The sequence below is a fragment of the Schistocerca nitens genome, chromosome 1 (genome assembly GCF_023898315.1).
Source record: "Schistocerca nitens isolate TAMUIC-IGC-003100 chromosome 1, iqSchNite1.1, whole genome shotgun sequence".
NCBI lineage: Eukaryota > Metazoa > Arthropoda > Insecta > Orthoptera > Acrididae > Schistocerca > Schistocerca nitens.
The window spans coordinates 197,625,427-197,637,599 of NC_064614.1; the positions used below are offsets into that span (position 1 = coordinate 197,625,427).

General features: G+C 37.7%; 1 protein-coding gene across 1 annotated transcript in view; it reads right to left on the reverse strand.

The window, feature by feature from the left end:
* LOC126235051 (UDP-glycosyltransferase UGT5-like) overlaps positions 1-12,173 on the reverse strand; it is a 132,243-nt gene that overhangs the window by 7,621 nt on the left and 112,449 nt on the right. The window contains exons 4-5 of the mRNA XM_049943790.1: positions 8,615-8,837; positions 8,229-8,448 (exon numbers count right to left, since the gene is read on the reverse strand). Coding sequence (XP_049799747.1) covers positions 8,229-8,448; positions 8,615-8,837 — 443 coding nt within the window. The remainder of the gene's footprint in view (positions 1-8,228; positions 8,449-8,614; positions 8,838-12,173) is intronic.

Here is a 12,173-nt window from a genome sequence, read left to right on the forward strand (position 1 = left end):
TATGTGTGCATCAGCACAGAAGAAGGAGGTCATGGCTGGTATTGCCAGAACTATATACTTATATGGATGTGGTGTCTGTTCTTTCGGACATGTCTGAAAGAACAGACACCATATCCATATAAGTATATTATATATGAGTGTTGGCTAATTGGTGGATGATTCTCAGTAGTGATATGGTGTTTTACTATGGGCTGCCTTTTCTCCACTCTGCATTTGAAAGCATCTGGAAACTGACACAGAATGGCTGTCACTTGTTGACGTTGTTCCTTGATCAGGCCAGATCTTTCCTACGTTGTTTGTAGTGATACAGGAGCACAGTTCTTCATCAGTTACACTAACCTACCCTTTCTAGACTGGTACAGCTGTTCCTACACGCATACCTTTAGGCATGAATTGTCACTGTTAGTGACAATTAGCATTCTAAAGGTCTCCTCAACCCATACAATACCTATTACCATTGCTGGCATGTAGAATCCTTTTGGGACCTCGGGTAGCTTTTTGCAGTTGACAAAAGCTTCACAGTTTAATTGAGCTTGATGTTGGTAGGATAATGTCTTCAGTGGCAAACAACCATCCAGAGCGATCTTAGTTATGTGTGCTGGTTGGAACAGCTTTATCAATCTGGAGATCTGACCTTCCACAGTCTATGACTCCTTGTGATGCCTGCAAGAAGTCCCATCCATGAATAACATTATGAATAGATCCAGTTAAAATGATAAATTTGTAGTGCAGTGTTTTGTCATACATAGTTATTCTTGCAATAGATGTTCTTGTTGACTGGGCGTATTTCCCATTTGTGACTTCAAGCGCAATTGCTTTTGTATTATGGAACAAAGCCTTCTTTAGCTGATGAGAATAAGCATCCACTATTGCAGAAAAGAAAGCCCAAGTGGACTACTGCCTGGACAGGTTGGCTATTGATGATGACATCATTGATATTTCCTGACATCTTGGTGACTGTCAGAGAATTTTTATCTGTGGTGCCCCATGTCCACAAATAGTAATCTCACTTAGTTTTCTTGAAGTCGACAGCTAAGTGTACTGTGACAGAGAATGTCTAAGGTGTGTCAGTTGATACCTGGCAAAACAGTAGTCACTGAAAACTCACATGCTTTCTCTTCAGTAGTGTGCATGTGTCCAGGGTGCCTACAGTGGAAACACAGCAGTGTTGTTGTCCTCTACCCTCCAAATGACTGTTGTTCTGTGGGGCATTGCACTTGGTGGAGGAATTGGTTGGCTCCTGTTATGGTCAGATTCCAGATTGTCATTTGGTGGTTGCAGCATTAATTCTGAGTTGACTCAAGTCCCTTCTTCATGGCATATTTGACTAGAGGCAGAGATTGGTGTTAACAACTGATACACCTCTTCTTCAATATTCTCTACCACCTCCTGATACATAAGGTGAAAAGTCATGGCTGCTGTCTCTTGTGTACTCAGTTTGAGATTTCTGACTGTCATACACTGCTGTATCTCTGCTCTTACTATCTGGCATAGAGACTCACGGTGGTCTCCCACAACTGCCACAAGGGCCCATCACTTGACATCCCTTGACAAGGGACCTTGTACAAGTCTTGTGGGGCCCATTTCATAAAAGGCGAGATTTTGTCAGCTTCCAACAAGCTACAATTCATGAAATGGTACAGCACCAAAACATTCTTTATGTACAATGTTTCATTTACCGATGATGCTGAATTCTGTTATTCAATTGTTCATGTGTTAAGTGGACTTGTTGACTGTTGCCAAATGATTTCTTCAGATCTGCCTCGAATTTGTACCAGCTATTGACCTTATCTTTATTGTTCTCAAACCACTGCTGGGCTGTGCCATCTAAGTAAAAGTACACATTTTCCAAACACATCAAGTCATCCTATCTATTATTTGGTGACACAGTCAAGGCACTCAGCCATTTTGTTGGGTCCTGACCTGCAACTCTCGAAAATAGTGATGGATGCCTGATGCATAGCTGACTTCTTGTAGGTTTGGAATCTTCTGTCTCCAGAACACACATATCTTAGGAACAATGTACTACTTGTATTCCAGTTTCTGTCTTATAAGCAATGACTTGCTTTGCCTAACTGGATCCATGGTGATGTCAACATTTTGAAGTACACAGCATCTCCACCAAACAATGTCGCCTCAAAACCACGATCAAGTCCAAATCTGACGGCAGGGTCATCAATGAAGTACAACACTTGGAAATGGAAACACATTTATTACCAACACCATCACAGAACCAGAACAGAAGTGATATCCTGGCCAGAGATTGCAGGTAGTTATACAAACTTTATATATTCCAGAGTGCTGATATTTATACAAACATCAAATGTTCCAAAATATACAAATATTAGGTACTTCAAGTACCTTCCAGAAACAATAAATACTAAATAAAAATTAATTGCTGATGGTTGGGTTTGAACACGCAACCCACAGCATAACAGCCAGTGATGCTAAGCAGAATGCCACATGCACCTCAGCTCAGAGAAATATAATCTTACAAAGTACCATTGCAGACATGTGATTGGCTGAATGAATATTTAATAGAATCCAGAACATTAAACTGGACAGCAAATGTTCATGGAAGCATAATAAGACCTCTGATAGTCCTAACATACATAAATAATGTATCAGGTAGGATCAGAAGCACTATAAGATTGTTTTCTAATGAAACTGTCGTCTATTGGAAAGAACCCTCATTCAATGACAATTAGGAAATTTCAATGATCATTAGGAAATGCAGAAAGACATCAAGAGGATTTCTGATTGTTGTAATCAATAGTAGCACTCATTAAATGGGGATAAATGGAAGTTAACACCTATAACAAAGAGAAAGAACCCAGTTACAGGGTTACTAGTGAACATATTGAGCATGTCACAGTGTATAAGTATTTAGAAGTAACATTAAGAAGTGATATTAAATTTAAACAGGTGAATGGAATTCGTAGATTTGTTGGAATGGTTCTTGGAATGTGCAATGGAGTGGTAAAGTAAATTACAACCAAAATGATAATGAAGCTGTTTGCAGTTTTTGTCAAGAAGTCATGACAACTTGCATCAAATGAATTCAGAGACCTGCTGTTAGGACTGTAGCTGACTGCTATAGCAATTTGAGAGAGTAACAGAAACAGTCAAGAAACTTAAACAGATTTCCTAGGATAAATACGACACAGTTTTCAAGAAACTTTGTTGGGTAAACTTCAATAACCTGTATTTAAGGAACAATGTGCAACCACTCTGTTGCCTCCATGTTATATTCTGCACAGGGACTGTGAGAACAAGATAAGAGAGAATCAGTGACTACAGAGTCATAGACACAGTCGTTTTCCTCACACTCCATTTGTGAATGTAGTAGAACAGTGAAATGCTGATATTGGTAAGAGGTACCTTCCACCCTACCCTGTACAGTGGTTTGTGGTGTATATGCGCAAGTGTAGATTATATGTGCAAATGTAGATTAGTGCTTCAGTCTGAGATATTCTGAGTTTTGTATTACTGATATGCAGCATCTTCTTTTATTGCTTCTTTTATCCAAATGCCAGGAAATAAAGTTTCTGATCAGATTAGATACATGTCCTCATAGCCACAGAATGTGACATTCTTTGATAATGTCAATGATTTATGCTGCCAGTAACAAAAACTGCACAATTAATACAGTTTAATTTGCTGAAAATGTTTGTAGTGAAACTTAATTTAGCTTTCTCAATGCTCTATTCCTTAAGAAATTCAAATTATGAAGTAAGAAAATCATTTTACACAGAGTGACCATACAGTCTTCTAAAAAACAACTCTCTCAAATATTTCTGGAGACATGTTCATGAGAAATGTTTTCTTCACTTTTGTGGATCCTCATCATTAAAGTTCATCCATGATCAGACAATATAACTTGTCCCATTTGAGAGCTAATTATAGTATGAGGGCTAATTATAGTATGCTGTAAACCTCATATATAACTTAAGGAACTTTGATACTAACTGATGTTGTCTCAGAGGCGTTACTATAGTCAAAAGACACCACCTGCAGATGAACCTAGGGAATGACAACAAGCCTGATAGCTTGCCTCAGGAGTAGAAGAGTGAAGGGATGTGGCCACAAGCCAAAAGTGGTGCACACTGATTCATCGCATTGCTGCCTGGAGGCAGACATTGATGGACTTGACAATATGGCCAATTTGGTATGGAATATACAAACAAAATAGTAGTAAATTAAATGATCTCTGAGGGTTAATGACTTAATAAGATCATAAGTAATAGTAGTTGAAGTATTAGAATTAATGTTTGTGTAACTAGCATTAGTTTCATTAGTAACAGTTTCTGTACAAAAATCAAGGTGATGGTAATAGTAATATGGCCTGTCTATGATTGTAATAGTTGTATTGTGTGGAATTGCAGTAGTGGTATGTGCTATTGAAACAGTACTAATAGCAGTAGGTGATAAACATAACTGTAAAGTTAATTAAAATAGATTGAAATAATGAAAAAAACATGGCTCTTTTTCTGTCACAGTAAAGGGGATACTTGACAAAATGGAAAAAGATGTCATATGGAAACAACATTGTAGATTAGCATATAGGTAGTCATTTAAATGTTAGAGCAATAGGAGCAGAAACAAATAAAGATAAGGAAAAATAGCACAATAGACTCTGCAAACATAATTCATTATTTGAGTAATGACACATTTCACACAGCAAGAAATTTACATATTTAGCATGTCTTTACTTCAGGGGATGTCAGTGGCTGTGCCAAGGTGGATACACCTGCTCCTGTCAGATCACCTAAGTTAAGCACCATTGGGTGTGGCCAATACTTGGATGGGTGATTGTCCAGGTACAGTGTGCACTGTTGACATTGTTCCCTCTGCTTTTGTGGTAGAGGGGACAGGAGGGGTGGTGGTATGACATCCCTGATTACCAGTCTTTGTGCCAAATGTCCTGGATTCAATTCCAAACCTCTCCACAGTCTCTTATTTAAGTGAAGGCATGCGACACTGTTGATGGTGATCCATCCATCAGAGGGGGATGATAAGCTCAGTGGTTCCCATGGTGCTCTTTGAGAAGAGTAGGCTATGTGCCGGCACTGGGTTTCACCCACTTCCTTCTCTCATCATCTCCAACATGAACATGACACACACCCATTACAGTCACCTACACTTAATATATTCGGCAGAGGAAAGGTGCCTACAGGCATAAAGGATAGGGAAAAACTTTCCAAGGAGGTAGCTGATCCTGGCCTTTGGGGTCTCCCAGCCATTCATGCCATATGAATTTACTTTACTTTACTACAGGGGATGCTAGAAACAGTAAGTATCCTTAACACTTATCAAGATATTAAATCTTTTTAATTATGCTTGAAGCAGAAAAAAGGGATGCAAAGGCAGGGATTTGAGAGAGAAGGTTTAGCCATTCTTTTGATTCCCCTTTGATGTAAGCACTGGAATGTGAAAAATCAGCTGGAGGTCAGTAAACTCCCTTAGGCTCAGCTTTTGAAGCTTTCTAAGGCCAACATAGAGCTGTACTCCCTAGCAGCCAGGCTCACTTTAAGGATAACTATTACCTGTTAAAAGAAAAAAAAGACCCTCTCAATATCAACAGGTGTAAAAAAGTTGACTGTCATTATTTAAATCCATGTGGAAAATATTTGATATGGTTCCTGAGAATTAAAATGGTGTAATATATTACATATGATGAAGAATTGGTGTGTAACAAGATGTACTACCATCATTAATGTATATTTTCTATATAAAACTGTAACAACTTTGATAATTCAGTGACAAAAAGCAATTTAATGAAAGATATATTGTGTCTTTTATAATTATACAGTTATGTATGCAGAAGAAAGATATAAGTAAGTGTAGGTGTTAAACTCATGTATCAATAGGATTAGAGAAAATGAAGACTGAAACATGTGAAGAGCAACAACTGATAAGAAAGTCATTGAAGTATTTGTCCACCAACTTCCTTGCCAGTTTCCGTATTTATCAAATGTACAGAAGTTATGCAGAGTGTCCCAGGAGTAATGCTCAATCTTCAGGGATATGAGAGGAAAGCTCAATTAAAGTAAGAAACTTCATATGAACATATGCCCTATTCCAAATGACTTCTGAGATAGAACACATTTAGAAGGAATTGGAGTGAACTCAAAATTGAGCCCTGTGAGACTCCCTTTGTGATTTCTCCCCAGTACAATTAACTGGCCACCAAGATCTCCAGGCCTTATGCCATTATATTTTTGATTTGGGGTTGGATGAAGGCTGAGGTGTTCAAACAAATGGTGAATACAGTGAATACATTAGATGACTGTTTGATCATATCATGGACACTGCTGCCCACATAGGGAATGTATAAATACAAGCAACACAGCATGTTCTCCCAAGAGTGCACAAATGCACAAATTTGAACATTTATTGTGAACTGTACAAGGGCTGTAATGTGATGTGTTGGTTTGTTTACTGGTCAGTTTGGGGGAGGGGATCAAACAGTGAGATCATCGGTGCCATGTGATATGTATGATAATGTTTAGAGATGACTGTGTTAAAAATATATATGAGGGCTTGTTGAAAAGTAGTGCTTCTGAATTTTTTTTACAGAGAAAACACTTAAAGCTTTTTTTAAAATAAAACAAACATTGTTAACATTCTAAATCTTTATTCTTCACGTCTACATATCTGCAGCACTCTGCCACTAGAGGGTTCTTAATTGTAGCATGTAACATGACAGTGTGTAATGTAGCTATGCCGTGCCTGAGAAACAGTGTGCTGTAATCAAGTTTCAAATTTGAAGAGTTCACCAACACATGAAACATCCTCTCCTTCAGCATGACAGTGTCGGGTCACACATGAGCGCTGCGACATCTACAATAATTTGATGCCCTGGATTCACTGTGACTGATCACCGACTTGGCCCCGTATGATTTTCATCTGTTTCCAAAATTTAAAGAACACCCTGAAGGACTTCACTTTAATAGTGATGAATCAGTGCAAGCAGAGGTGAGGTTGTGGCTCTGTCAACAAAGTGAAACATTCTACAGTCAAGGTATCAACAAATTGGCCTCTTATCAGGAGAAATGCGTTCATTGCCAAGGTGACTACATTGAGAAATAAATTTGTAAACATGAAGAATAAAGATGTTGAATGTTAATAATGTTTGTTTTATTTAAAAAGCATTAAGAGTTTTCCTTGTAAAGCATTCAGAGCCACTACTTTTTGGCACACCCTCTTATATTGCAATTGTTTCTAAAATCATGTTGCAGTGTTTACCATCTGGTGCTCATATAAGCCTGACAATGTGCTGAACATTACAGAAAATAAATATGGTATTGAAGTATATCTAATGTGTTCTGTTTGGAAAACATTTGGGATAGGGCATAAGTCCAAAGGACGTTTTCTTTTCTTTTTTTTCCCCCTCCCAACTTACCAATTTGTCTCTACCCAAGATTTGCAATGATTTGAAGCATAAATGGGGCTGAACTAAGGTGTTAGTTCAACAATGTGATTTTTTTTTCCAGTTTAAAGACTCGTCAATAGGGACACCTAAAAATTATGAAGCTTCCATCCAGGTTATTATGTGATCATTATGTGTTTCATTAATCATTGGTGTAGTACCAGTACCTCTAGATGGACAAAACTGAATGTTGTGTCCTTTCAAAATTGAGACAGAGACCATTTGCAGAGAACACTGCTTACCATTTCTTTTGTTGCTGTATGTATTTTTGGTTTGAGCATCATATTGAAAGTGGTATATCTTACCTTCTTTCAATTTCACAGCTAGCACACAGGCAATTATTCAAGGATCTTCAGTTTAATAGACAAATATGAACTCAGTAACCTACCCTTACAGAATAAGTGTTGCCATTTTATGCTAAGTTTGTTTTTTATACAATACTTTTCCATCTTTATTATTGTTCATTTTATGAATGTTACCCTTTCTATACCACTTCGGAAATGTCTGCATACTGTAAATATATTTTGTCTTCATCATTAGATAAAAGAAATTCTAGTTGTTAAAATTATAGATTAAAATCCTATGCTTTTTAGGATCACATATAATTTTCCAGTTTATTTAAAATCTTTCTGAGTTGCTGTTACACAGTCTACTGATGCAGGCGTAGTCATAATTTCTTCCATAGAATACCGGATCATAAGCACTACTGCTAGTTATTACTTGAGAAAGGCTTTTTTTGATATAAATAAGCCCGGAGTGTGCTATGTAGCTGCTCTGAATCAATAAATAAACATACCTTGGATTACTCAAAACTTCATTAATTGCCTGTAATAAGAACTCCTCTGTTACATCGGAGAAAAACAGCTTTACTGCATATCCTTTGCCTTCTGCCTGATTGACATTTACTCTTTGATCTGAAAAAATTGGTACTCCCAAAACAGGAACTGCGTGGTAGACAGCTTCCTGAAGGCTTAGTAAGCCTCCATGTGTTATGAACAATTTGACATTCTTATGTCCTGTCAAACATAAAAAATAACACCACATTATGATAGAAATATTGTTGCATTAGATTTTCACGTAAAAATGCATTATCTGTCAATTTAATATAACATCTATGGTGCAGCTATAAATTAAAGCACAGACACAATATTAAAAAAAAAAAAATTAAAACTGCAATATTACCTAAAATGTCATTCTGAGGAAACCATTTCCCAAGATGAACATTTCTTGGTTTACCAGGCATTGTATCTTGGTCCCATTTCCAGAGTACTGTCTGGTTTAGCTTTGAGAATGCTGTCATAAAGGCAAGAAACTTGTCTTTTGGCATATCTGATGGTTGTATATTTGACCCCAAACTAAAGAATATTACTCCTTCTTTGGAATTGTTCAGTATCGCTTCAAGATCCTAAGATATTAAAACATTAGTAGTACTGAAAAAAATACTTTATTCATGGAGCTCTTTTGTGTTATTGTAATACATAATGAGGAACACAATACTCATTGTTGGCATGTGATAACTAATGCTATGAAGTGGTTAAATTATTGTTACTATAATGAATGTTTTGTTTATTATAGACCACAAAGTACTTGTAAAAAATATTTCAGTAATGATAGTTCACAAATTTTCTTGACCTTACAGTTCAGGAGAAATAGTAACATCAATTGGCTTTCATTATCTTCAGATTGCAAATCCATCATATAAAATGCTTGACAAATAGGAAAAGTAAATTTGAATAAAAGCTTAAAAATTTTATCTTGAGCAATTCACATTTCATTGAGAAATGTTTATTATAATTTTGTGACTTAGGTAATCAAAGCTACCATTCATTTACTTATTATTTTTTATTGCTTATTTCGCATGACCAGATTAGATCCTTAAGGCCCTCTCTTACATTTAACCAGGAACAACACACACCAAAGATTTAAAAAAAAATTCCAATAATAATAATAACAACAATAATAAAGGGCATTTAGGATGACATAGATAAGCTTAGCACATTGGAAGCTGTGTTTAGTACAGTCATGAGTGGACTGGGCAAAAGAAGAGAAGATTGAAATGACAGTGACAGTGGCTGTTGGGGAAGAACATAATATAAATAGAGAACTCTGCTGACAAGGGCTAGGAAATAGTTGTGAGGGAGGGGAATTGATGAAAGTGAGCTCCACAGGATGTGGGAGAGATGGCTACCACGATAGAAAGTGGACCAGTAGCTGTCTTTTAAAGTTTGAAAGAAATTTAATTTGTCTGACATTTTAGGTAGATTGTTCCAAAGCCAAGTTCCTGATACAGAAAATGACTTTAAAATATGGCAGCTTTATTTGATGGTGGAGAGAGAGTTTTACTTTGTTGGAATTGAATATTTCTGTTGTGCTGCTCAGATAGTAAAGCAACAATTGAAGACAAATAAGAGGGAGCACAATGATTGAGAAGATAATAGAGCAAACATAGTGTATAATAGTCTCTACACTTATCAACATGTAGTCATGATGACTGTTCATAGGTTGGTGTGATATGGCCAAAAAAGCATAAATCATAACTATGTTATACACAAACACTCATCACCAATTTCAGCCTGCATGAGCTTTCATACAAAAGTCCTTAGAGAATAGCATCACCATAGTGAAGTATGGGGAGTATTAGTATTTCTAAGAGCTTTTCTTGAGCTTGAAAGGAAATAAATTTTTCTATACCTCTGTAGTGGGTGAAGTGATGTGCTGATACCTTCTCACAGATTGCAGTTGTGTGTTCAGTCCAGTCTAAGTGATGGTCCAGAATTATTTCCAAGTTCTTTGCAGAAGAAGAAAATGTTATGTCTGTGCTGTTTAGGATTAATGGTGGAAGAGATTCTCTGAACTGAGGGCTAATAAGCCAAAGGGCTTCGATCGCCTATCATTGTGTCCTGAAATGAGGGACATCCTACCTGAGATACTCCCCACACCTCCACCGCCCATCCAATCTCCACAGCATCCTAGGCCATTCCTACATCACTCCCTATCCCAACCCTTTGCCATAGGGATCATAACCCAGGTGCAAAACCTGCCCAATCCACCCACCCAGCACTTCCTATTCCAGCCCTGTCAGAGTTTATCCTACCCCGTCAAGGGCCGGGCCACCTGTTAAAGCAGCCATGTCATTTCCCAGCTCTGCTGCAATCACTGCACAGCTTTTTATATTGGTATGACTACTAATCAGCTGTCCACCAGGATGAATGGCCACCACCAAACAGTGGCCAAGAGCAAAGTAGACAACCCTGTGGCACAGGATGCAGCTGAACGTAACACACTTTATTTCAATGGCTGCTTCACTATCCAAGTCATCCGGATCCTTCCCTTTGCCATCAGCTTTTCTGAACTGCGCAGATGGGAGTTATCCTTACAATATATTCTCCGCTTTTGTAATTATCCCGGCCTCAACCTATAGTAACATACTGTCCCCACACCCTCCACACAACAGTTTCCACCCCCTCTGTCCTATCATCTCTTCCCCATTCTCATCTCCCATGCTGTTTATTTGCAGCCCTCTGCTAATGCATCTGCCTGTCTTTCCCCACTCCTATCCTTTTTTGCTCCTTTTTTCCCCACCTCCCTGTCACAAAACCTCCTGACACTGCACCTGTTGGCAGTCTAGTCACTGCACACTGCACCAGACAGCATTTGTCTCTCTCCCTGCCCGTACTCTACTATCCCTTCCCCTTCCTCATCCTCTCCAGACTGCTGCTTGCATCTCACGAGATTTTGGATTCCAACCTAAGATGCTGAGCTGGTGGCCGTGTGTGTGTGTGAGATATGCTTGTTTGTGTGTGTCTGTTTTACTGACAGAGGCTGTGGCTGAAAGCTATATGTGAGTGTCTTTTAATTGTGTCTGTCTACAACTTGACATGTCTTCTTTATGGTGAGTAGCAATCTGTCTTTTCCTACATTGTTGATATTCCTACCTGGAGTTTGCACTGTTTGATAATAGTTGCCCGTTATTTGTCCATAGCTTATTTCAGTTCATCAGTCAGTTTTATAAGTGCAGTTGTTGTGCAGCAATTTTGCTGGAAATTGGACTGGTATTCATCTAAAAGATTATTTGATGTTAAATAATTAGTAATGCCATTCATGAGCTATACATTCTAAAGCCTTGGCTAATACTGATAGGATGCAATTAAACTAAACACTTTTTACTGAGATATATCGATTTGATTAAGTAACACAAGATACTAATAAAAACCCTAAGAAATTGTGTAAATGGTCAGCATGTTGACATATTTTCTGCTTATGATATGCACTGTAAAATTTACTTGATCCACATCACAGACAGAGTCTGCAGCTATTTATGGACCATGAGGTAACTAGCTTAACACTTAGTTTAAGAATCCTGAAATAAGGTTGTATATGAGGAAGAGACCTGTAGACACTGGAAGGATTCAGATATATTCTTATTTTCACCTTGTCTAGGGCATTAGGGGCCATGGCAAGTAACTATAAGGTATTTCTGGAAGCGTATTTTATAGTCTAAAAGCAATACATTCTTTCTCTAACTGTCAGCTTTCTTCCCTGTTTCCAGACACTGTTCTGCTTTTGCTTATTGTGGAAGCCCTTGAAGTAGTTGTTCAGTGATTAGTACTTTGTTAGCAATATCTTCCTCATTCAGTCCAATGGTCCCAAGATCCTTTCTTCCTTCCTTCCCAGAACCATTTTTCAAAGGTATTAGGCTTGTTGTCAAGTACATTTAAACATCTGCTTCATTAGTAAGTTT